General features: G+C 58.1%; 9 protein-coding genes across 11 annotated transcripts; 4 read left to right on the top strand and 5 right to left on the bottom strand.

Moving 5' to 3' along the window:
* The first annotated feature begins 73 nt into the window (after positions 1-73).
* JDV02_007921 (uncharacterized protein) lies at positions 74-1,455 on the top strand. Of its 2 annotated transcripts, XM_047989467.1 has the most exons (3): positions 74-299; positions 357-682; positions 742-1,455. In XM_047989467.1, the coding sequence occupies exons 1-3, from the start codon at positions 236-238 to the stop codon at positions 1,435-1,437; spliced, it is 1,086 nt and encodes a 361-aa protein (XP_047845469.1). In that variant the 5' UTR covers positions 74-235; the 3' UTR covers positions 1,438-1,455. The 2 variants fall into 2 exon arrangements, with proteins under 2 accessions (XP_047845469.1, XP_047845468.1); XM_047989466.1 differs by lacking the exon at positions 74-299 and having other exon boundaries at positions 306-682.
* On the bottom strand, positions 1,444-2,049 carry POP5 (Ribonuclease P; the record flags this gene model as incomplete). Its single annotated transcript, XM_047989465.1, has 2 exons — positions 1,444-1,775; positions 1,836-2,049. 2 exons carry the CDS (start codon positions 2,047-2,049, stop codon positions 1,444-1,446), a joined length of 546 nt encoding a protein of 181 aa, XP_047845467.1.
* A 301-nt stretch (positions 2,050-2,350) lies between these two features.
* Positions 2,351-4,749, top strand: JDV02_007919 (uncharacterized protein). Its single transcript, XM_047989464.1, has 3 exons — positions 2,351-2,754; positions 2,808-2,886; positions 2,935-4,749. The coding sequence occupies exons 1-3, from the start codon at positions 2,488-2,490 to the stop codon at positions 4,602-4,604; spliced, it is 2,016 nt and encodes a 671-aa protein (XP_047845466.1). The 5' UTR covers positions 2,351-2,487; the 3' UTR covers positions 4,605-4,749.
* On the bottom strand, positions 4,619-5,923 carry vma16 (V-type proton ATPase subunit c''). The gene is made up of 4 exons (XM_047989463.1): positions 5,713-5,923; positions 5,497-5,623; positions 5,099-5,407; positions 4,619-5,028 (listed from the first exon to the last, which is right to left on the bottom strand). The coding sequence occupies exons 1-4, from the start codon at positions 5,768-5,770 to the stop codon at positions 4,917-4,919; spliced, it is 606 nt and encodes a 201-aa protein (XP_047845465.1). The 5' UTR covers positions 5,771-5,923; the 3' UTR covers positions 4,619-4,916.
* A 178-nt stretch (positions 5,924-6,101) lies between these two features.
* On the top strand, positions 6,102-7,198 carry TOA2 (Transcription initiation factor IIA small chain (TFIIA 13.5 kDa subunit)). Its single transcript, XM_047989462.1, has 3 exons — positions 6,102-6,243; positions 6,322-6,469; positions 6,552-7,198. The coding sequence occupies exons 1-3, from the start codon at positions 6,197-6,199 to the stop codon at positions 6,699-6,701; spliced, it is 345 nt and encodes a 114-aa protein (XP_047845464.1). The 5' UTR covers positions 6,102-6,196; the 3' UTR covers positions 6,702-7,198.
* A 1,705-nt stretch (positions 7,199-8,903) lies between these two features.
* On the bottom strand, positions 8,904-11,225 carry JDV02_007916 (uncharacterized protein). Of its 2 annotated transcripts, XM_047989460.1 has the most exons (2): positions 10,725-11,225; positions 8,904-10,504 (listed from the first exon to the last, which is right to left on the bottom strand). In XM_047989460.1, the coding sequence occupies exons 1-2, from the start codon at positions 10,771-10,773 to the stop codon at positions 8,946-8,948; spliced, it is 1,608 nt and encodes a 535-aa protein (XP_047845462.1). In that variant the 5' UTR covers positions 10,774-11,225; the 3' UTR covers positions 8,904-8,945. The 2 variants fall into 2 exon arrangements, with proteins under 2 accessions (XP_047845462.1, XP_047845463.1); XM_047989461.1 differs by having other exon boundaries at positions 8,904-10,747.
* A 352-nt stretch (positions 11,226-11,577) lies between these two features.
* Positions 11,578-14,984, bottom strand: JDV02_007915 (uncharacterized protein). Its single transcript, XM_047989459.1, has 3 exons — positions 14,223-14,984; positions 12,094-14,146; positions 11,578-12,023 (listed from the first exon to the last, which is right to left on the bottom strand). The coding sequence occupies exons 1-3, from the start codon at positions 14,302-14,304 to the stop codon at positions 12,005-12,007; spliced, it is 2,154 nt and encodes a 717-aa protein (XP_047845461.1). The 5' UTR covers positions 14,305-14,984; the 3' UTR covers positions 11,578-12,004.
* Positions 14,985-15,823: 839 nt separating this feature from the next.
* JDV02_007914 (uncharacterized protein) lies at positions 15,824-18,882 on the bottom strand. The gene has a single exon (XM_047989458.1). The coding sequence runs from the start codon at positions 17,922-17,924 to the stop codon at positions 16,434-16,436; it is 1,491 nt and encodes a 496-aa protein (XP_047845460.1). The 5' UTR covers positions 17,925-18,882; the 3' UTR covers positions 15,824-16,433.
* An 867-nt stretch (positions 18,883-19,749) lies between these two features.
* Positions 19,750-22,179, top strand: JDV02_007913 (uncharacterized protein; the record flags this gene model as incomplete). Its single annotated transcript, XM_047989457.1, has 2 exons — positions 19,750-20,869; positions 20,929-22,179. Exon 2 carries the CDS (start codon positions 21,691-21,693, stop codon positions 22,177-22,179), a length of 489 nt encoding a protein of 162 aa, XP_047845459.1. The 5' UTR covers positions 19,750-20,869; positions 20,929-21,690.
* Positions 22,180-22,904: the final 725 nt, after the last annotated feature.

Raw genomic sequence — 22,904 nt, 5'->3', positions numbered from 1 at the left:
CCCTTTGCGGTGGGTTGGAGCTTTCTGCAGTAGGGCGGGGCGTCCAACGGGCTGCTCAAAGGCATTCCTTGCATGCAAGAAGGCTGCATCCTCAAAGGTCACGCCGCACACCATCCGGAGCCGCCCGGAGCATCCATCGTTCGAGCCACGTTCCAAGCATCAAGCTTGCAAGGGCATGTTTGCGGTCATGCGCACCTGAGTCGCCCAGCCGCCTTGACTGTGGTCCTCCGCCCTGATGCCGTTCGCGCAGCTCGTCCTCGGCAGCCCCGGGAGCGGCAAAAGCACCTATTGCGATGGCAGTGAGTGTCTCCAACACGCAGGTGTCGTCTTCTCTGTCTTCTCTGACATGTGAATAGTGCACCAATTCATGGGCGCCATCGGGCGTGCCTGCTCCGTCGTCAACCTAGACCCAGCGAACGACCACGCAAACTACCCGTGCGCGCTCGATATTCGGAGCCTGATCAAACTCGAGGACATCATGCGCCAGGACAGGCTCGGCCCCAACGGCGGGATCCTGTATGCGCTGGAAGAGCTGGAGCACAATTGCGAGTGGCTCGCAGAAGGCTTGAAGGAGCTGGGGGAGGATTACATTCTATTTGACTGCCCCGGCCAAGTCGAGCTCTACACTCACCACAACTCGCTCAGGAACATCTTCTACAAGCTCCAAAAGATTGGCTTCAGGGTAAATTACACGCATGCGACCACGTCGACCGCGTGTGATCACGGCTGACTGCTTGATAGTTTGTTTGCGTCCACCTGTCCGATTCCATCTGCGTCACACAGCCGTCCCTGTACGTGTCCAACGTCCTTCTCTCCTTGCGTGCCATGATCCAGATGGACATGCCGCACGTCAATGTCCTTTCCAAGATCGACAAGGTAGCATCATACGATGAGCTGCCTTTTAATCTCGAGTATTATACCGACGTCGACGACCTCAACTACCTCACGCCGTACCTTGAGGCTGAGTCGCCCGTCCTTCGGAGCGAAAAGTTTGGCAGGCTCAACGAGGCCATTGCCAGTATGATTGAGAGCTACGGGCTCGTCCGATATGAAGTGCTTGCCGTAGAAAACAAAAAGAGCATGATGCACCTGTTGCGCGTCATTGACCGCGCCGGCGGATACGTCTTTGGAGGGGCCGAAGGCGCCAACGACACAATTTGGGCCGTGGCAATGCGTAACGAGGCCTCCATGATGGATGTGCAAGACATCCAAGAGCGGTGGATCGACCAAAAGGAGGAATATGACAGGCTCGAGCGTGAGGCCGACGAGGAACAGGCCAGGATAGCGCAGGAGCAGGCCATGGAGCTGGAGCAGCCGCAGCCGGCAGCCTCTGTGCAGGCCACGCAAGAGACGGGAATGGACGCGGAGACGGACCCGGATTTTGGGGACATGTCTGTGCCGTCCGACAACGGAGTCAAGGTAATTAGAAAGAAATGATACCCTTCAACCGTCGTCCTGATCCATGGAATCGTCGCTGAGGTCGCCCATCTCCTCGCGCGAGAATTGGTCTTGAAGCGCGCGCTCGGAGCCGATAATGGTACCCTTGCTTGAGGAGACTTCGTCTTTGGCAGCCAGGATGAGCGCTCTTGCTTGACGAATTGCTTCTTCCTCTGCCTTGCGCATCGTGCCGCTCACACGCACGACGCGAAAGATGCACGATCGGCCATCCTTGACGGGCACCCGATTCATCAAGGTCAATGACGCCCATAGCATCTGATGGTGCGCCCTGGAGCACCTGAGAATGAAGGTAGACGTTGCCAGGGAGAGGTACTTGACTGGAGGGCATATCAGCATCGATCACAGAAACTGATGGGGCGCAAGGGGGGGCTACAAACCTGTGAGATGACCTTCGAGGGCCCCCGCCCCGTAGTCGCCAAATAATAACGCCGCTTCACTTCGTATGGCTTTGAGGAGGGCTTGCGGCGTGAGCTTCTCAACGGTAGGTTGGCGATGGACCACCAAGTCGGGCACTTTGGGTGAGGGTCTGTCCGTCACCTCCGGGGGATAAACGATATTGACGAGGAGATATCTTTCCTTGATGCGAACCATTATGTCGGTGAGCTGTCGCCTGACGATGCCACTGTCGCTACATGCCACCTTCAGAGCCCGGCAGCTTCTTGTGGTGGTGTGTTAAGACGTCGCGCTGCGGATGCGACCGATGGTGCAGGTGAGTGCTGGTGTTGATGTTGATTTTTGAGGTCGTGTTTCGGCGGCGTCCGGAGCGCCGCCTCTAAAGCCGGGCAGGCGAATTTGGGGCGGCGGGGCGCCACCAACCAGCCGCTGATGCAGCTGTAGTACATATGACAAGCTATGTAGCTTCGGGCCCCGCGATGGCCTCCAATCTGCTCCTGTCTACTAAGTGACTGTCTATCCAGCCGCCTCATCATCAACACTGGCCATCGAATTTGCCGTTGCAAACTAACCCACAATTCTTCGTAACCGAACACAGACTCATTCATATATATTGTAGCCACGCATTTCACCACCATGGACGGCCCTCTGACGGCGGCTCTGCTCATCGTCTCAACGACGGCCGCCCAGAACCCATCCGCAGACGCATCGGCGGCCATACTCCGCGACGTCTTCAACGATGAGGGAGACGGGAAGTGGAAGCTCACCGGCGAGTCCATTGTGACCGACGACGTCATGCAGATCCAGAAACAAATCACCGCCTGGGCCGACGGCCATGCGGCGCCCAATTTGATCATCACGACAGGCGGCACAGGCTTTGCCGTGGCGGATGGTACTCCAGAGGTGCCGGTTCTCCCATTGGGCTTGCGTACAATCAATTGCTGACCGTGGTCAAGGCGGTTTCGCCTTTGCTTCACAAGCAAGCGCCGGGGCTGGTCCACGCCATGTTGTCCTCCTCTCTCGCAGTAACGCCGTGTAAGCCATTCCGCAAGAGCCAACTCCTTCCTTTGCTAACCGCCACAGTCGCCATGATGTCCCGACCAGCGGCTGGCGTGCGAAACAAATCCATCATTGTCACGCTTCCCGGCTCGCCCAAAGGCGCCAAAGAAAACTTGCAAGCCATCATCAAGACGCTGCCACACGCTTGCCTCCAAGCGGCAGGTGCCAACTCGCGGGTGCTGCACTCTGGGGGCGTTAAGAAGCTCGAGTCAGATGCTGGTATTACTGCGGCGTCGAAATCGCAGGCTCAAAGCCAAGAACATGACCACCATCATCACCATCACCACCACCATCACGGTCATGGTCACGGCCACGGGAACCTTGTGCGACATACGAACCCAAACGCCCAGGCACTGTCAAACGATCCCCAGCTCGGACCCTCTCGGCGAAACCGCGAGTCACCCTATCCGATGCTGTCGGTCGATGACGCCTTTGCTCTCATTGCCGAACACAGCCCTGAGCCGCAAGTCTCTCATCGCAATGTCGACGAAGCCATAGTGGGCTCCGTCCTCGCGGAAGCGGTCAGAGCACGGGAAAATGTTCCAGCATTCCGAGCCAGCATCGTCGACGGATACGCCGTCGTGGCCCCGAAGGACGGCAACATGAAGGGTGTGTTTCCGGTCACGGCCATCTCTCACGCAGCTCCCGGCGAGGTCCGGCCATTGAAGGAGGGCGAGATTGCTAGAATCACTACCGGCGCCCCGCTGCCCCCGGGAGCGACGTCGGTCATCATGGTGGAGGACACTGTGCTCAAGACGATGACAGAAGATGGCAAAGAAGAAAAGGAGGTGGAGATTCATGCCGAGGGTGTCAATGAAGGCGAAAACGTGCGAGAGGTGGGAAGCGACATCAAGGAAGGCTCCGTCATTCTCGACAAGGGTGAGCAAATCTCTGGCGTTGGCGGAGAAATTGGTCTCCTCGCCGCCGTTGGCGTCGCTCAAGCCAAGGTGTATCGGCGTCCGGTGATTGGCATCCTGTCCACCGGTGACGAGATTATCGAGTACGCCCGCCCAGGCCCACTGCGGCTCGGCGAGGTCCGTGACACGAACCGCATCACGCTCATTTCGGCCGTCAAGGAATGGGGATTCGAGGTCGTCGACCTCGGCATTGCCAAGGACAAGCCCGGCACGTTAGAAGAGACGCTCCGGAGCGGTCTCCGGCGGGCCGACGTGCTCATTACCACGGGCGGGGTGTCAATGGGGGAGCTGGACCTGCTCAAACCCACGATTGAGCGGTCCCTCGGCGGCACTATTCACTTTGGCAGGGTTGCCATGAAGCCGGGGAAACCGACGACATTCGCGACGGTGCCGGTCAAGGACAATGAGGGGAACCGGGTGTCCAAGACCATCTTCTCGCTGCCAGGCAACCCAGCATCAGCGCTGGTGACGTTTCACCTGTTTGTCCTTCCGTCCTTGCACAAACAGTCGGGCATCGCACCCGTCGGCCTGCCCAAAGTTCCCGTCTTCCTGGCGCACGACTTCCCGATGGACCCCCGGCCCGAGTACCATCGCGCTGTGGTGACGGTGGGCAAGGACGGACAGCTTCTCGCCAGCAGCACTGGTGGGCAACGAAGTTCGAAGGTGGGAAGCTTGCGGTCGGCGAATGCCTTGGTGTGCATGCCGAGCGGCAAGGGGAAGCTCGAAAAGGGGTCCAAGGTCGAGGCGTTGCTGATGAACGCTGCTCGGATGGGCTAGGAAGGTAAAAATTCGCGACGTTTGGATATGGTTGCGCCGAGAGATGCATAACTCGCTGGATGCTTCAAGTAGTTTGACTGTTCTAATCTTGGCTCATCTCACGGGCTGGTGTACATATACATGCTCAAGTCCAAGGGCTGGTTAGTGGTACAATCCATAACATAACCTCTCCAGCCAGTCGTCCCAAACGCCAGACCAAAATACTATTGGCGCAATGCAAAGGGGCGCCTCGCCTTTCTGTCAGTGGCGAGCTGTCGCTACTCTGTAGCATAAATCCCAATCATCCCCGCAAACCTGGGCTCCTCGATGCGTCTACGAGGTCTTGCCGAAAGAGTAGGCCTTGCCAGACACGAGCAGGCCAATAATGAGGCCGAAGAGGCCAAGCACGGAGCTGAAGATCTCAATGACCAGGATCTTGACGAAACTGTCTGTCATGTTAGCATTCGAGACCAACATAACTCGGCGCAGAGAAACGGAGATGGGGGCAAACGCACAGCGATCCGTCGGCGGCGTCGGCGAGAGCGGCTCCGCTACCATTGATGCCAACAGCCACGCCGCACACGAGGTTGCACAGGCCGACTGTCACGCCTGACCAGAAGATGGCGTAACCGGTATAGTAGGCATTGGCGGAGAAAGCCTCGGGGCCCTCAACGCTGTCGACCAGTGCGGAAAATACGATGGACATAATGACGCCGTAGATGGCGACGACCTCGCAGAAGATGATGGATATGAGGTTCTTGGTGCGAATGCGCGGCGCCTTCACGCCGGCGCCGAGGATGGAGGATCCGGTGATGAAGATTCCCCTATCGTAGCGCAGCGAGTCAGCAAGCAGCTCGTGGGACAGTCTTGATCCCCCGTGGCGGGGACTTGAGAGCGGGTTGGTGATGCTCACCAGGCGGCGCCGACGACCGACAGGCCAATGCATAGGGCGATACCCAGATCAGCCCAGGCATAGGGCGACACTGATTCTAAGAACGCGCCGACATTGAAGGACTCGCCGCTGCCGGTAAAGAGCATGTCTGCCATCGACGTCATTCGTCAGCCAACGCTCGTCATGAGTGTCCTCGGCGGAACGAGGGGATTCCGTTGTCGCGGGCATTGCACGTACACGCTCCCACAATGGTCAGGAACGACGTAACGCCGCCGACTCCATAGGTGAGGCTCATCGCGGCGGCTTTCGTGTCGGTGCTGCTTCGACGTCGAGGGCAGTTCGGCGATCGATGGCGTCGAACGAACGGGACGAGTGCGCGGCTGCTGCGGTGATGGTCGAGGCCGTAACAGCTGTCCGAGCTCCTCCAACAAGTTGCTTGGCCTTGGTTGGTTTCCCGCCGGTACTGCGCAACAACGGGGAGCACCCACAGCGGCGTCACATGATGTGCCTCCAGGAGGCAGCAGTTTGGTTGCTGTGGCTGAGCCGTCCCCTTTAGTCAGCGCATGTGGCGCCAACCTGGCTACTACCCCTCTGCTTTGTGGTTAACAACGTAACCTCGCCCTTGACACAAACGACATCTCGCGAGCAAGCTTCGTTGCTGTCGCATCCCATCGATCGCTTAATAGGAGCTTCCTTTGCGCTCGCTAAACACACCACAGCCATGGCTTCGGGTGCACAGAGCTTCTACGAGCTCTACCGTCGGAGCAGGTATGGCGCAGTGGCAAACCGGCCGACGGTGGCTCTATGACGGTTGCCGCTGGCATGCTGACGCTGGCCCTCTCCCAGTATCGGTCTCGCTCTGACAGACACGCTCGACGATCTCATCAGCGATGAGCGGATAAACCCCCAGCTTGCGATGAAGATTCTCGGCAATTTCGACCAAGCCATCACCGAGACGCTTCAGAAGAGCGTCAAGAGCCGCCTGCAGTTCAAGGTCAGTGCCCGTGGCCCTACCGGCGACAAGGCAACTCAGAGCCCCGTGTTTGGGTGTCGTATGCTGACAAGGACCGGTGCAGGGGAGCCTCGACACGTATCGTTTCTGCGACGAGGTGTGGACGTTTCTCATCAAGAACGTAACCTTCAAAATGGACAACGGCAGCCAGACCGTCCAGGCGGACAAGGTCAAGATTGTCAGCTGCAATTCCAAGAAACCCGGCGAGACTTGAGGGACCGCTCCAGGAGGTCTTCTGGCGGTCGTCGCGACAGCTCGTTTGCGCCGCGGCTACTCATGATGATACCAATGCTGCTGAACAGAAGCCATGATGTTGGCGGGTTGCATTTCACGGCGTTTAGAGATTTTCAAAGGCACGTCACTATCCAAGTGTATTGGAACAGGTTGCCTGGCGCTTTAGGCTTTATTGGGTGACATTTATGTCGGACGGTCTGATAGACACTGGGAAGCACCGGCGATTGCTAGACGGAGCTGTCAAACACCGTGGTCTAGCTATATATGCCATCGGCATTCCTCCATGGTCAACACGCTGTTGTTGAGCTACTAGTGATTGTCGCCTTTGAGTTGTGACCGCACGGGCCCAGCACGCAGCTTTTCGCCGCCAAATGCCGTCTGGCAACGCCACGCCATGAGAGGGGAGATTGGGCCTCGGCAAGGTGCAGGAGGTTCAAGTCTATTTCGCGCTATTGTTTACCACACAAATAAATCCGCAGGCCAAATTTGGTTGCTCGCAATTGCCCCATGCTCGGTCGGCCCAACGGGAGGAGAGGCGACTGAGAAGGTTGGCGAGCCCGGGTGCGGGTGATGTCACTGCGTGGCGGCACCCGGGCCGCATCTGCAGACGAGCCTTCGAAGTCAAGCCCACGTGTCGTTTATTCCAAGAGAACAGCCAAACAAGTCCTTCTGGCCCAGAGAGACGACCGACCGACCACTCGTTCGTCTGGCCTCGAGCCAAAAACCCTCTTCCCCTCCCATGATACCATGATTCAGCAGCATCAGTAGCAATTGGCTTCGGTCCGTCCCGGAAGGAGGATGCACAGGTTGCCCGTATTTGTGCACTATAAATACAAACAACACGCACACACGCACACCAAGTGTGCGTGGCGGCCGCGATCAGCAATTGTCCCCCCCAAAATTCGTTTACCGTCCTGCTTGGTTCCCCGAAGCGCAACGGCGGGGGGAGAGGGGGAATTCGTGTAAACCCTGTACTTACCGGACTCCTGGCGTTGCAATTCACAACGGAGGCGTAGCTCCAAGCATGATGGGTAACTGGGTACTTTGCCCTGTCCTTGAAGGGCTTGTTGATGTAGGAACAATAGTGACCATTTTCCATCACCGCGCAAAGCTACGCCGCGAGGGGGGCGGGCGATGTTAGCAATCAATGGGTTTCCCTGCTGTTTGGGCCTGATGTCCTCCTTCCCGTCCTCTCCGCGTGTGCAACAGCCCACCCTCCTCCCCCTTCCTCTTCTTAAACGTCGTCCAGATTCTCTCTCCTCACACGCCTAACTGGCATCGACAGAGGCGGATTGAGAAGGGGGGGGGGGTCGGGGACCTGAGCATGTGCCGTAAAAAAAGACTGCCGAAAAAAAAAAGGGAAAAAAACTCACGCCTGGTTTGCCATCATCCACCCTTTGGCCATTCTTCTCACACGTGGCACAGTCCGACTGCATGCAGGGGTCTTCTGGCTCGCACGTCAAGCCGGACACGGCAGCAGCCGCTGCGACGAGCCCGAGAAGCTTGAGGAACAGATTTGGCTGCATATTGGTTGGCAATCGCAGGCTAGTGTCGATGATATGAGGGGGACGTATAGGATGATGATGACTGGTGGCGGGATTGCAGCTCGTGGAGAGGGAGCAAACTTCCTGCCCGGGCAGGGGCAGCAGCTTCTTTATATCCTGTGCCCGCTTTCGGGGCCGAATCCATCATCTCATATTCAAATGCGCGGAAGCTTTGATGAAAAGACACACACCGGTAACAGATATGCTCACGCACCAATGCACAGGGCGCATGGCAAGCTTGCGCAGCCTCATGTTTCATCTCGCCAGTCCTGATGAATGAGCGAGATAATCATTACGGCTACAATAAGCCGTGAGCAGGTCATGTGAACACCTCATGACACCAAGTTTACACGAAGCTCTTGCTGTATCCAGGAGAACCTAGCAAACGTGTTGCAAGGAGCCATTTCAGTGCTACGTAATTTAGTTGAGCTACTTATCCCGCGTGAGCGTCCGTACTGCACATCGCTATAATCAATTAATCAGTCACGACATGCTCTTACTATTCTGCTACCCCATTGCCAACGGCATTACCCATTGTCTTCTAAGACGTCGCTTCACTTGGCCCACTTAACAGGTAGTACCCTGCATAAGATAATGTCAACATATATATACTTCGTAACAGACACCTATATATTGCACATCGCTACAGTATATATTTAGTCAATTACGGCATGCTCTTTCTATCTGGCCACCCCATTCCTACTGGCTTTGCCCGCTGTCTCCAGAGAGTCTCTGGCCTCGCCGTTTGCTTTGACACCATTCATCTTCATACTGTCTTTGCCCGGGCTTTGCGCAGACCTCTCAGCACCGATCAGCTTTTCTGTGCCCTCGACCAACACTTCAAAGAGCTTCTGAATATGCTCTTGCTGCACAGTGGCAACGCCGGTGCAGACACGGATGGCAAACTTGCCATTGATGACGGTGCTGGTGAGATAGAACTGGCCGGCAGCGTTAATCTGCTCGTACAGCGCCTCCGTCCGGCGGTTGACCTGTTCGGCGTCGTCGCCCGCGAGGCGCACGGTGAGGAGTGCGAAGCGAGCCGGCGTGTAAATGGTGAACAGATCCGGACGCTGACGCAACTTGGTCTCGAGGCTCTCGCACAAGCCAACGCCCTTGCGAATGTGGGCCTGGAGGCCACGAAGGCCGTATGAGCGCAAAACGACCCAGAGCTTGAGGGATCTGAAGCGACGGCCGAGGGGAATCTGCCAGTCGCGGTAGTCGGTGACGAGATCACCATCCGAAAACTGATTACGAAGGTAGGGCGGCTTGATGCTAAGGGCCGAGATGAGATGTGCGCGGCTGCGGACCCAGACCGCGGAGCAGTCAAACGTGGTAAGCATCCACTTGTGAGGGTTGAAGTTGAAGGAGTGAAATTCAGCCATGGGCTGAGTCAGGGGCTTGTTCTCCTCAAGCAGGAGTGCCGAGCCGGCATAGGCGGCGTCGACATGCACCCAGACCTCCGCCGCGGTACCGGCACGCGGAGCCAGGGCGGTGGCGATGCCAGCAAAATCATCTACGGCGCAGACATCGGTGGTGCCGAGCGTGGTCGTCAAGTAGAAGGGTTCGAGACCCTTGGCGGCGAGCTCGTCGAGAGAATGGGCAAGAGCTGGACCTTGCAGGGCGAAGCCGTGCTCCTCATCAACAGGGACGGTGGCGAATCGAACGCCGAGGACCTGGGCAGCTTTCTTAGTGCTGGAGTGGGCACCAGCGCTGCCCAGGGCGACGAGACGGCTGCGTAGCCGCCACGTCTCCTCCTCCTTCTCCTCGCCGTCCGGGAGATGTGCCGTCCTTGCCGCAAGATACTTATCCCTGGCGGCGACCATGACGGTCAGGATGGCCTCGCTGGCGCTGCCATGGATGACACCACCGCCGTGCGTCTCCCCGCCACTGAGGAAGCACGACGGCAACGCCAGGGCCTGGGCCAACCAGTCGAGGGTGACGGTCTCGAGCTCCGTGGCAGCGGGGCTGCAGATCCAGTTGAAGTGGGCGCCGTTGAAGGCGTTGGACCACATCTCGGCGATCGCCGCCGGGTAGCTGCTGGAGCAGGGAAAGAAGGCCATGAAGCCCGGGGAGGACCAGTGCGTGATGCCGGGCATGATCTTGGACTCGATGTCGGCGGCGATGTCGGCGAAAGGCTCGGGGTCGAGAGGCGCCTCAGCGGGGAGCAGGGGCCTCAGGTATCCCGGCTGGACATTGGAGACGACGGGCCGCGAGGAGACGGACTCATGATAGTCGGCAACTGCGGCACGACGACGTTAGTGAGGACGTTTATTGCGATGCGATGCGATGCGACGGGCGGCGAGGCATTGTAAGGTGCGGTCTACCGCCGCCGCCGCGGGGGAGGGGCATTCGGAATTCCAGGAGGTCGATCCATTGCGTGAGACGGACACCGGCGTCGACACATGGCGTCGACACGGCAGGCGCAGCCAACAGTAACACAGCACGGGCCGAGCACTTACTCTGGTCAACGGCCTGCTTGGCCGCCTGGCGAAATTCATTGACGTCCATTTTGTTGATCTTTGTTTCGCCCCCTGTATTCTCCGACTTTTTGCACGCACACAAAACGAAAAAAAAAAAGGCAGAAGAGAAGGAGAAGTCCAGAAAAAGCGTCCACGCAACGATACCAGCTTCCGATCCACGCGCCGTCCGTGTCGATCGGTCCTCCCACTGATACCCCCCTCCTTTCCCGCATCGCGTCCCTTTTATATACCGAGTTACGTATCACTACCGACGTCGGCGGGCCCGGTGAGAGCGTGGCGCTCAGGTCCTTTGCCGCATCCCCACCTCTGTTGGCGAAAGGGGGGCCAGGCAGGCAGGCATTGTAGACGGATACTAACGTTAGTAGCGTCGTGGGCAACTACAGTACCTACGTATGCAGTATAGAGGTTCCCCGGAAAGACTGGGGACGCGGAAAGCGGAACCGTTGGTTCGGAATCCCTGCGGAACGCTGACGCCAGGAGTGCCCCGCGCCGACGCCATCCTGGCCACACTGAGCCGTCACTGGGCGGCGGATGCGAAGCGTCGCAGGTTGTCATATATGTCAATAATATTTGCGCCCTTCCATGACAAAGACGCCTTTCTTGACGCTTCGATGACATGGCGCTTTCATCTCAATGGGAATGTGAGAGACGAGCCACGGCGTGCTTGTATCCTTGCTTGGTTCCGTATCTCGGACGCCATGCTCGGAGTAGGCAATAGTAGCTACCAAGTAGTCAACGCCAGAACAGCTGCTGGACTGAATGCGTCGAGTCAGCACAACCATGATTGTTATTGTCATCCACCGTCTGGAGACCCTCACGCTCAATATAATCAGTCTCGTGTCATTGTGGCATTATTTGATTGTGTCGAACAAGAGGCCGCAGCGCTCCTGCTCCCATGCATGCACCAGCCGTTTGCTCTGCCGTAGAGGCTACAACTCCAAAATGCGCTTCCCCATTACAGCAAGTACTGTACCATCACCAAGAATCATATGTCTCTGCTAATGTTTGTGCATGTGCGTGTGCGCGTTCCTCCTAAACCAAACATGGAGCTTTCAACGCCAGTCTCTGTCCGACTCCCACGCATGCTGAATTCCAGCTCGTTCCGACGCCGTATGGAGCCACGTTACTCGAGGTTCCCCACACAAGATGCCCAAATGAAGGTAAGAATCGGCGCCTGTATATATTCCAAGGAGTGACCATGTCGCTGATGTTTTGAAATGGGCCCAAATATTAAGAAAAGATATTACCGGCGGCTGTCATTAGTCCACCTTGATCGCCCTGCAGCGCAATGAGTTAGATCACGACCTCCCACGCAGACTCTAAGGGTAGAGGGTCATCCATCACTTACCCGTATATCCGCCGCACAAAAGCGTACGCGCTCAGGAACCCCACCGTTCCCGTCAGTAGGCCGTACACGCAGCAAGCCATGAAACTGTACGTGAAGAAGAGTAGGCTGCTCACGAAACCGCTAATGTGCAGCTTGAACGTGTAGTACCAGATGCAGTACCCAAACACCCACACGGCGCTGCCGCCGCCGACCAGGAACGACTGCCACCACCAGTGGTAGTTCTCCGAGCACAGCTGGATGTAGATCGTCACCACCGTCACCTCGGCAATCGTCACCACCAAGATGACGGACACCATCGCCAAGAACCCAAACACGTAGTAGTACCCACTCTTGTCCTGCCACACGGACTGGAACACGAATAGCAGTTCGATAAAGATGACGGCGAACGGAATCAGGCCTGCCAGCAGAACCGACTGCAGCGACTTGATGTACCACGCCTGGTTCGGGATCTGCCGCGCCACCGCTGCCGTCCGCGTCGGGTGCTCCCAAGCGCCGGCCTTGACATACCCGTAGTACGACCCTGCCAGCACGAGTGGCACCTGCACGCACAGCCACAGCAGAAGCATCGCCATCAAAGTCCCGAACGGAATCGCGGTGCTCGACGCCTGCGCCCACACAAAGAGGTTCAGGATGAAGACGAGACCAAACGTCAGCCCAGGGAACAGCAGCGCTGTCACCAGCGCATTAGCTCTGTAGTTCTTGCCGTCGAAGCTCTTGAACACTCGCGCAGAGAAATACCCGGAGAAGACGCCCGCGAAGATGAATAGGCCAACGCCCACGCTGATGAAGCCGCCCCGAAAGCTCGGGTTAAGGATGCCCAGGGCACTCAGCAGCACTAGGCCGATTGCCATGAAGAGCAGCTGCATACCCGAGCCCACGAGGGGTGCCAAGAGGTTTCCACAGCTTGGCTTGCGGAACACGTCCGCGTGGAGAAGCTTCCAGCCCGTAACATCCTCGAGCGCCTCATCGTCCTCGGACAAGTCAACATCATTGTCAACATCTGTGCCCTGATCGAGAAGGCCGGGCGTCTTTTCCTTGGGTGAGCGCGCGCCAGATCGGGGCTTCTTCCGCCTCAGTTTGCCATCCTCCATGGTGGCGTCCTTGTATGCCTTGATATCCGTGCGGATAGTCTTGGCCAGGATTATCATGACGATACCCGTCAACAGGCCGCAAATGATGAGCGAGTTGACAATGGCCAGCCAGTGGATGCGCGAGCCTTCTTCTTGATTCACGAAGTAAAGATCCCACCGATGAGACCACTCGATGCCGTCGTCCTCGCGGAAGTAGACCGAGTATGAATACGGTATAGTGAGCGAGCCTCCCTCACTCTCGTCGTCCTCTAGAGCGTCTGGGTAGTAGGACGAGTCGGGGTATCGCGCAGCGATATCGCTCGTCTTGTTGGCTGCCATGTAAAGCTCAAACCCGCCGGAGACGTGCTGCAAGTCCATAGGGCAACCAGAGCTGTCCCTACGATTGTCGCGGCCAACACTCTTAGGGTAGACCTCGAATCCGACGACGAGCCTCTCGCCCCTTTCGCCCGCCTTTCCGGGCGCTTTGCGGTATCGAATCACGATGGTGTGGTGGTTGTGCAGGAAGTATCGGGCCTTGCCGGTGGTCGACGAGAGCTCTGTGTATCCGAGCTTGAACCCAGCTGCATAGTATTTCTTGGTCTTGTCGCTCGTCACGAAGCTCGTCGCGCCGGGGAGGTTGTCAACAATCCACTCTGTGACGTAGCCGTCGCGGACCATTTCCTTGGCGCGTCGGAGATCACTACGCGAAATTTCCTTGTTGCAAAGAAAATTGCACGCCTTGTCCTTGCCCATTTCCAGTTCCATGTCGGAGGCCATGATGCGGTCGCCACGGAGGACTTCGCCGAGGTTCAGCGGAATGCTCTGCCCGCTAAGCAGACCACCGCCGGCCTTGGACTTGCCCGTTGGGGGGCAGACGAAAGGGAGATTGTAGTAGGCATACTGGAGCTGCGTGTTGTCCGAATACACTTTGTTGACCAGCAGAGGCAATTGACTGCCCTCCTTGTAGCTCTTGATGGACCATCCTGCGCAACATGTATCAGCACATCTGCGCATATCGCGGGTTCTGGCATGGGCCGCCAGGAGCCCAACGCGTCCTACCTGGGATATAGAATGCATCCGCGGGCGTCAGCAGCAGCAGAGACAGCAGGCCGCTGAGCCCGGCCTTCAACGCCGGGACCATGGCAGCGGTCGTCTGATGTCGTCTTGCTTCAATTGCCGTGGGCTTGTCGCAGGAAATGTTTCCGCTTCACAATGCTCTTGGGCGTCTCAATTTGTGGCTCGAAACGGGAAGCGGGTTCTTCTGTAACGTCGTACTTCGTACAACGACGTTGGGCGGGCGGTCGGGAAGCGCTCGCTGTCAATGGCGTTGGGCGGTCGACGTCGCAGCAGCTGGCACCAAGATGCCCGAGACTCGCACAACCGACGGTGCACGAGTCTTGCAGAAGATGGACGGAATAAACGAGTGTAATCGGCACCGAGTGCCGTGGTCAACGTGCTCGCGAGCGCGGCTTCACCACAACGTGCGAAACAGCGCGGAACAGGGGTGCCCTTTGAGGGGGCGTCGTTCCCAGTCGAGAGGCACCGAGACGCACAGTGATCGTCGCCCTTCGGCCGAGCTGGCAGACAAGGTCGGGTGAGTCTGGGAAAAAGCAACGGAGGTCGAAGGGCCTCGTTGAATCGTTGGCAAGCACGGTCAATGTCGAGTGCACAGCGCGAGTATGCAGATGGGAGCAGAAGGAAGATCGGGATGGAGAAAGATGACCCGGGGGCAATAGCAAGGGGTGAGAGGACTCAGCAACTGATGGAGAGCGAGATAAGGCACTTGGGGACGGCCGGGGGGGCATTGGCTCGTGCAGGTGGACGCTTGCGGTCGTGGTATGGTACATGGTATGGTCTGGAAGCTCATCTGGAATTCTAATGTCATATACTGAAACTCGGTGCTAGCAGCAAGCGAAGCTGTTAGCCGCGGCTTTGCCGGGCCCGTCTCGAATCGCACCTAGCCTCGTGTGCCGTTGGCGATCGGTGGCATTCAACCAGGGTGCTGCGCCGCGAGCACTGGGCCCGCCCCCCGCCGCCCCAGCGATGCCGGGCCAGCAAAAGAGCCCGCCAGTCCTTGGCTCCCCTGCTAACTGACTCCAGTGGGGTTCCCAGTGCCTCCCGCCGGTGCTTCAGCGGCCTGAAGGCCCGTCTGCGGCCCCGCCCATCCAATCATCGAGCTCCGTGCTCTGGCGGTTGGACCTTGCATCGTGGCTCCCTGGCCCCCAATGCCCCCCCGGTCTGCCCGACTCCATCTTCGTGCGACACGGAGAGACACCCATTTCGTGCTTCGTATGAGGCGCGGTACGATGCCCCGTTAAACAAGCATCACCTGGCGGCCGAAATGCTTGGCACCGGGACGCTCTGCACTGGGTGTCCCCATCGGCTGCTGTCACGATCGCTACGTGAGAAATCAGTTTCATCACACGGACTCATGGCGAAGTTGGCCCGATTGATACTTTTTCCCCCAGGGTCGCGTGCGAGGGTTTGCTGCTTCGCAGATCGCGTTGCAACCGCCGCCAAACCTGCTCCATTGTTCGACAACGCGAGCTGCATGTCTTGTACACGTCGTTCATGATAAGACACGTTTCCGCCCTGGGCATTTTAGGTATTGGCTTGGCTTTGCTGTCATCCGTACAAAGGCCTGCATGTTGACCCAAGACTCGCAACGCAGCGTTTGCCACGTCTTCCGTGGCCTACTATTAAAGGATACGTCAGGAAGGAAACCGGGCAGAGAAAGATCCGGGATGCTGGAGCGAGCTCGTCGAACAGTTGTAATATATTATCAATCTCACTGCGCCTACCTTCTCGAGTGCCATCGAGCTCAAGGTAGCCGCATCACCCTCTGTCATTGAATGTACCCATCATCATTATCATCGTCAATCATGATTCCTGCAAACGTGCAATCACCCTCATCACGCGTGCACACCATTCACCCGATGCGAGAACGCCGCGCTCTAAAGCATATCAGAGTCCTTTCCTCAAGCAACTGCTAGCAAAAGCCACCCAAATGAAGACAACAGAGACCATGATGAACGTATGATGAAAAAGCAAGGTTCGTTGCAAAAGACGCTTTTGGGGACAGAGACATGATGTGAAAGCACGGACAGGATTTGTAAGTAGTCGTAAGTCGCTAAAAGCAAATAATTACCTCGTGCCACCCCCGGGCTCACCCAGACCAGGTAACCCTATTAAAACCCAAGAGAAAAAGGTAAAGAAAAGCAATAGGTGCCGGCAAATCGAAGTAAGACAAGGCGTCGTCGACGTTTCTGTTTAAGCGACTGCAACAGTCCGTCGGCCGAATTCCTCATAGCCAGGGAGCAGGTTGTTGCTCTGAGCGATCATTTCGGGAATTCGGAAAAGGCGTGGCTGCAGATGCGCATCAATGTCGGCATCCTCATCCTCTGCCATGGCAGTGTCGAAACTCGGCAAGCCGTCGTCGAAGTGCGGTTCGTGTGTGGTTTCCACACCAATCTGCAAAGGGACTGCTAGCGTCATGGCAGCATTGGTTGGCCCAACAGACAGGCTGAGGTGCAGCGTGTATGTTCGAGAAATTAGGCAAGAGTGAAAGGTCGGCAGAAAGATCTTTCGATTCGTCATCGGGATGCTAAAGGGAACCTCGAGGACAGCTAGGTGCTGGATCGGGCATTTTTTGGAGTTCTTGCTCTTGCCGACGCGTCCACGGCTTTCGGAGCAGTCCGTCTCGGAAGCATCTTCCTCGACACCGAGACTCGAGTAGCCAGAGTCACGTCGACCGCTCGTGTTTCGCTGCTGCCAACCCATCTTGTCAATGGGGTTGGAGAAAAGTGTGTTGGTGGTCGTGTAGCTGAGCGAAGGGTTCGCCGTGTACGCCGCGCGGCTTCCCAAGTTTGGCAATAGGTCCGTAGGAGCAGCGCCAAAGAAGGTGGCGGCCGTGATTTTGCCCGAGATGGAATTGATCTTGGGAGGAGCTGTTTCCGCCGACGTGGGAGCAAAGCGAAGTTCAATCCTGGCAGCCGAGCTCGCCGCACCGTGCCCGTCAGCAGCGAGCATCACGGCGCGGGGCTGCGAGACCGTGGCAGTCAACTTGCCGGCCTTGGCGGCGAACAGGTTTTTGCGGATCGTCTTTGACTTGGACAAGTTGTATCGCTCATCCTTGGATGTGATGTCGAGGGGCGCGTCTTCGGGTTGCGCAGGAAGAACCTTGACCATGTGATACCCCTCCATAAACTTGGTCGAACTGCCATCTTCAGCTCTACGGTATGCTCTCGCCTTGATGGCGTACTCGACCTGCGCCATCTCCGGCGCCTGATCGTCGGCCTCCCAGAAGCCCACCGTTGGAGGAGGGCGCAAGTGCTGCTCCCGGACAGCGGGACTGCTGCAGTGGTGGTTGCAGGCGCCCAGGGTGAGCTGGTGCGGGACAACGAAGTGGAAGGGAATGGAGTAGGCCTTCCCGGCTTCAAACACCCTGGAATCGGGGATGGAAGAGGACGGAATTGGCATACGCAGCTTCATGAAGGGGCGAAACGAGTGCGAGGGATATTGCTGGACGAAGTCAAGGCGAGTTGCCGCAATGCCAGTGAAGATGATGTCAATGTCGTCGAACGGAGTGTCTCGCTGCATCTTGACTGTGGCCTGTCCCGCGATGGTCGACCCTGACGTATAGACCTTGGAGTTGAAGTGTCGGTCGATTTTGATGTCAATCGTCAGCTTCTGCTGGGCAGCAGGCTTGGAGCGGCCTCCGACACGAGGCCCGAGGCCGCCTGCGGTAGGTGGGCTGGGCATCTTGGCTCGTTTCCCCGTTCCTGGACGAGAGAGAGCGTATCCGCAGTTGCAATGCAGATGACAAGGCGCTCAAGACAGGCCGTTTCTCGAGCTCGATCAATTGGGACCAGGCTTTGCGCGCGGGTGCAGCGTCTTATGGCCACGAGAAGATGAGGGGCGCTCTTGGCCAAGCCAGGCTTGCGGAAGAGCAGTTCGTAGCCTCGCTTCGACTGCAACGGCGATGGTGCCAACCAAGAACCAATAAGACGGTAGCTGGAACGCGTCAAGTGCGACCGATGACTTGTTCCCGAGGGTAATGTCCGAGGGCGCAGAAGCCTATTGGAGCAGCGCGAGAGGGGGCAATTAGACGTAAGAGGAAAATCGTGAACGATCCGATGGCGAAATGGCAGCAAGGGCGTAAAAGACGAGGCAGATGATACAAGAAGCAAGCGGCGCGGGCGTGTATTAGAAATAGGAGGATTATAAATTAGGCCCGGCCAGGGCAGGGAAGAGCGGGCACAGTGATGAGGGGATGATGCTCGTGGCAGCTCGGGAAGACTGACGATGGGCCGACGACATGATCTGCCACGCAGAGGGCGGGTGGGCGAGGTTTCTTTCTTATACTATCCATCACTTGAGCCACGCCGTGGTCGACGGAGACACACGCGGAGCCGACACCTCACGATACCTAGTGCCACCGCACCGCGACCGGCGGGTGCTGGTGCTGGAGCCTTTGGAGCCCGGTGGGGGGCAAATTGTCACGGAGAGGGTGGGAGGAACACACCCAAACTAGCCAGGACGGAGGGGAGGGGGGAGGCTTGGGAGGGCAGAAACAGTCATACCTCTGCAATCGCGGCATCAAGGTCCACGTCGAGTTCCACGACGCGGCGAAGCAGGCGCAAAGGCAAAAGCTGCTTTGTTGCGCCGGAGCGCCGACGAGCAAACAGTCACGGATGGAGTGCGGCGGGAGAAGCACCCCGGTCGCATGGCAGCCCTTGCCCACGCATGGCAAGGCATGGACATGGCATTTGGCGTGGGCAGGGCAGGGCAGAGTGCATGGACCACCCCATCCCATGCACGCAAGCGATGTTGGATCCGGAGCCGGTACCGGTACTTGTTGTGCCTGCTGCTGCTGCTGTTGCTGTTGCTGTTGCTGCTGCCGCCGCTGCTCCTGTTGCTGCTCCTTGCTGCACGGGCTGCTTCCTCTCCACCTGCTCCTGCCTCCTTCCTGCTGCTTCTGCTTCTGCGCCAGTGCTCCTGCGCTTGCGCCTGTGTGCCTGCGCCAGCTGGCGACGGTCGGAAATTCACCCGGAGCAGGACAAAGACCAGCGTGCGCACACGCCCCTCCCCTCATCTGCCCTTGGCTTGCTCGAACTTTTTCCCTCGGCCGCCGCTCGCCCCCCTCCCCCCCCCCCTCCTTTCCTTCCCGCTCATCCACATACCTTGCCATGCATGCCACCACTCTCGCAGCCAAACCTTCTGCGGCCGCGCTGTGGCGCCACCCGCAGACGCAGAGTTGGTTCCCGCAGCATGCGCCAACCTGTCCTGTCCTTCCCCCCTCCATGCCGTGCCCCTCGCTTGGCACACCAAAGCAACGGAAACGCCAAAAAGTCGCTGCCTCGCTTTCTTCCGGATGAACATGGTGGTGTCGTCTGTGCAGCTGGCTGTGCAAGGGGTTTGCACGCCTCCTCCGGTCGGCTGATTGCTTCCGCCGCGCCACTCAAAGCGAGCACGCCCTCATTACCTCCCACGGATGAGGTGATGTTTGACCCCAAGGGACAAACAACGCTGTTGCATACTTCGTACAGGTGATCCCCATATGATGCTGTTGGGTACAGTACCTTCCGTTAGTTCATTGGGCGTTTGGGTAGGTGCGATGCCTAATAAAGTACCCACCCATTGTTAGGTAGCGGCCTCATCAAGAGTGCTCTTGCTCGTCAAGAAAGCTCAATGCAGGCTTCAAGCAAGATGCCCTTTCCTTCTTGCGACACCCGCGAGCTAGACCCCGAAATCTCGGTCGCATTGCGCCCGAGTTGTGTCGCGCGCTTGGTCCGTGCCTCAGGAAGCGCCGCCATCTGTCAGTCCCAGCCGGACCGCGCAACCCGACAGGACCAGCACGCCATGCGCCAGGCCACGATAGTCTGATGAAGCCGGTTTGCCGGGAAGCCAGCGGCCACCACCACCATCTCTTCCCGCGCTCCAACAAGTCCAAAAATAAAGAGTCGCTGTCGCCAGCCACACCGTCGCCCAAGGATGCACAGGAATGATGATCACTTCGGAGCTCCTGAGCCGCATCGATGTTGATGTGCCCCTGGATTTTCACTACACACTTTGACGTCTTGTTGCATCATTGACGGACCATAACCTCCTTAGTCGCTGCACATCGCGGTAGTGAATCGGTGCAAATCGAGATCTTGGGCGCATCAAGTCCTGGCACGGATGCCAAACTTCAGCACCAAGTGGCTCTCATGATTTCATGTTGAACATGGTCTTGTTGCCATGGAAGTTTCGACAACACACTTCTCCAATTTTACGCCCCATCGGTGGCTCTTGGCCCCCTCTGCTCTGCTCGCACCCCCCCAATTAAGACCCCTCCACAAGCTCCCGAGAACAGAAAGAGACCCATGTGGCTCCAGCAACAAACACGCAATTGCTGAAAGGGTGGGAGCGCTACTTCGTATCACCAAGCCAAACTGCGACTGATACTGCTGACCGACCCCTTTGGCTTCACCTGCCGCCGCCGCTCCGAGCGGCCACATCTCACCGTCACGATGGCCTCGACCGTCCAGGACCGCGCCCTGGACCCCCCCGAGTTTCCGCGCTCCCTGCTCGGCTGGCCGGTCGGCCTCCACGTCCTCCACCCGGTCTAGTGATAGCATTACGCGAACTGTCGTGAATGTGCCCCTGGGTCGCCGAGAAGGCGTATGCGCGGCGGCGTATCCGCCTGGAGAGCGCGCTTCTCCATTGCATGTCATCAAACCCCCCCCCCAACCACGACCGGCGACCAACACGGCTGCCCCGCGAGGACTGCGGTCGAGACCGGCGGTGGGCAGGGTCGTCGTCGGCCTCAACGGCTGTGGATCGGAAGTTGGCCGGAAATATCTTCACACTGGCTTCTTTCTCGCCTTCCACCTTGGCTTCGGTGCCTGAAGCGGCGGCGCCACTCGACCATGGCCTCCTACCGGGCACGGACACAAGGAGGGCTAGGGCCGTGTGGGCGTGGAAGCCGAAGCCCAAAACAACAAGCTCCACGCAAGATTGACATCTGGGTATAGTGCCAGAGGGACCCAGGGACCCGATACGGGACGAAGACCCCTGCTTCGACAAAGAACACCATTCCGAGCCGTGGAACCTGGGGAATCTCGTGCTAAGGAACGCTGCACGCTTTTAGCAGGCGTCCGCCAGAATGCGGGGAGCTCATTGTGGCATCTTGTACATTGTCGCCGCAGCCAAACTACCCTCCACCAGGTGCCATAACTGATGAGCTGGCAACCGGTGCGATTTTGTCCGTCTCCTCGGCGGCGGCGGCGCCCATGGGATACAGTGCACGAGAATCATCGTGACCGGAACATTTTCGTCGTCCGTGGATGCCCGTCAAAGGCCTACTTGTGAGAAGAGAACCTCACCGCTACGGCTCCTCTCCTCGTGTCGAACGTACTTGCTGCATCACATGGTCAAGCCATTGTGGGTTGGTTTCATGCTCTCGCGTCAGCTGTGGCCGCAATGCCTTTCGGATTGCCCGCCGGCGGTGCACAGGTGCTACCGTGTCCGATAACGGCTGTAGTTGATGAGAATCGCAACGGGAACCAAGATGGCTGGCTTGTCAGCCGACCAGAAAAAAAAACTTTGGCCCCATCTGAGCTACCCACCACCAGGCAATAACCTCCATGAGCAACCTCCACCTGTGCGCCAGCGCCAGCAGCCGCGCCATCGCGATGGCTTGCAACCCTGGTACAGTACCGATACTTGCATCTCCAGCCTGTGCTCGAGGAGGGAGGGCGTTGCAGGAACACGCCCTACCACCCCCCCTCCCTCCAAAAGCTGCGTGCTTGCGATGCGGCTCGTCTTTCGGCCAACCAAACAGCCACGGTGCTGCACGTCTTGTGCGATGCCTCCTGAGGGCTGGATGGATGCCGCCTCAGCCCTAGCGCCATGGGCAAGGGGCACGACGATGAGCGTTCACGATGTTGTCGTGGCGCATGAAGACGCACGCGAGCCTGATGTCGCGCCGTGCAACAACCTCGAGACAGGTGGAAAGCAACACAGTTCAGGCTGATGATGGGGCCGTGGAGCCCATGCAGGGCGACTGGAGCACCGTGAGCATGTTGTGCCGGCCATGAATCCACAGAGCTCAACGCACGAGATGCCAGCCGATCTCCGTCTCTGGGATAGCGTGGGCTCCCGATGGGAACCCCCTTGACTCAGAGGGACGCTTGGGACGGCCCCCCCAAGCTCCGGCATCTGCTTGGGTCGCGGTCGAGCGCAGGGACACGCTCCAGCAAGCGGCTGGTCCCTCCCGCCAGAAAGCTTGGGCGGCTGGTTCACGCAAAACCATTGGTGTGTCCCCCCAACTGGACCCTGAATTTCTGCAACCGCTCGCTGCCTCGCCTCGCTCCCCTGGGCCAAGTGCCTTTCCACACCATCTGGCCAATCGTTGGCGTCTCCAACAGCATGCGGCCTGTGCCGCAACAGCAGATGCATCCACTTCCAGCCATGATGGGCTCTCCCCATGCTACCCTCGCTTCCGCACTGTCCATGTATGTCAACTCGGGGGACGTTAAATTAGTGGCATGTTCCGGCAAACCCGTTCTAGTAACCACCTTCTGGTGTAATGTTATGTAGGCAAGTAGGGTAGGGAAAAGACTTTAACCCTTTGCTGTCGCCACCTCTCCTCCCGTCTACGCAAGCAACTCGTCAATTGCTCCGAGGGTGAGAACTCGATATGTGCTTGGCGATAGCCTGTGATCCATACAACATATGTGTGACCGCATTGTCGCCACG

The sequence above is a fragment of the Purpureocillium takamizusanense genome, chromosome 7 (assembly GCF_022605165.1).
Source record: "Purpureocillium takamizusanense chromosome 7, complete sequence".
Taxonomy (NCBI): Eukaryota; Fungi; Ascomycota; class Sordariomycetes; order Hypocreales; family Ophiocordycipitaceae; genus Purpureocillium; species Purpureocillium takamizusanense.
The sequence above is the reverse complement of the archived record's forward strand: the minus strand, read 5'-3'. Positions and strand labels throughout refer to the sequence as shown.

Coding starts and splice junctions, on each gene's coding strand:
- JDV02_007919 (XM_047989464.1), top strand. CDS start 2,488: ATGGACGGCCCTCTGACGGCGGCTCTGCTCATCGTCTCAACGACGGCC. Junction 2,755..2,807: donor TGGCGGATGGTACTCCAGAG/GTGCCGGTTCTC, acceptor ACCGTGGTCAAG/GCGGTTTCGCCTTTGCTTCA. Junction 2,887..2,934: donor CTCTCTCGCAGTAACGCCGT/GTAAGCCATTCC, acceptor TAACCGCCACAG/TCGCCATGATGTCCCGACCA.
- JDV02_007916 (XM_047989460.1), bottom strand. CDS start 10,773: ATGGACGTCAATGAATTTCGCCAGGCGGCCAAGCAGGCCGTTGACCAG. Junction 10,505..10,724: donor CAAGCAGGCCGTTGACCAGA/GTAAGTGCTCGG, acceptor GTCGTGCCGCAG/TTGCCGACTATCATGAGTCC.
- JDV02_007914 (XM_047989458.1), bottom strand. CDS start 17,924: ATGCCCAGCCCACCTACCGCAGGCGGCCTCGGGCCTCGTGTCGGAGGC.
- TOA2 (XM_047989462.1), top strand. CDS start 6,197: ATGGCTTCGGGTGCACAGAGCTTCTACGAGCTCTACCGTCGGAGCAG. Junction 6,244..6,321: donor GAGCTCTACCGTCGGAGCAG/GTATGGCGCAGT, acceptor GCCCTCTCCCAG/TATCGGTCTCGCTCTGACAG. Junction 6,470..6,551: donor AGAGCCGCCTGCAGTTCAAG/GTCAGTGCCCGT, acceptor GGACCGGTGCAG/GGGAGCCTCGACACGTATCG.
- vma16 (XM_047989463.1), bottom strand. CDS start 5,770: ATGAGCCTCACCTATGGAGTCGGCGGCGTTACGTCGTTCCTGACCATT. Junction 5,624..5,712: donor CCTGACCATTGTGGGAGCGT/GTACGTGCAATG, acceptor CGTCGATGGCAG/ACATGCTCTTTACCGGCAGC. Junction 5,408..5,496: donor TCGGTCGTCGGCGCCGCCTG/GTGAGCATCACC, acceptor GCGCTACGATAG/GGGAATCTTCATCACCGGAT.
- JDV02_007921 (XM_047989467.1), top strand. CDS start 236: ATGCCGTTCGCGCAGCTCGTCCTCGGCAGCCCCGGGAGCGGCAAAAGC. Junction 300..356: donor AAGCACCTATTGCGATGGCA/GTGAGTGTCTCC, acceptor ACATGTGAATAG/TGCACCAATTCATGGGCGCC. Junction 683..741: donor TCCAAAAGATTGGCTTCAGG/GTAAATTACACG, acceptor ACTGCTTGATAG/TTTGTTTGCGTCCACCTGTC.
- JDV02_007915 (XM_047989459.1), bottom strand. CDS start 14,304: ATGGTCCCGGCGTTGAAGGCCGGGCTCAGCGGCCTGCTGTCTCTGCTG. Junction 14,147..14,222: donor GGATGCATTCTATATCCCAG/GTAGGACGCGTT, acceptor CATGTTGCGCAG/GATGGTCCATCAAGAGCTAC.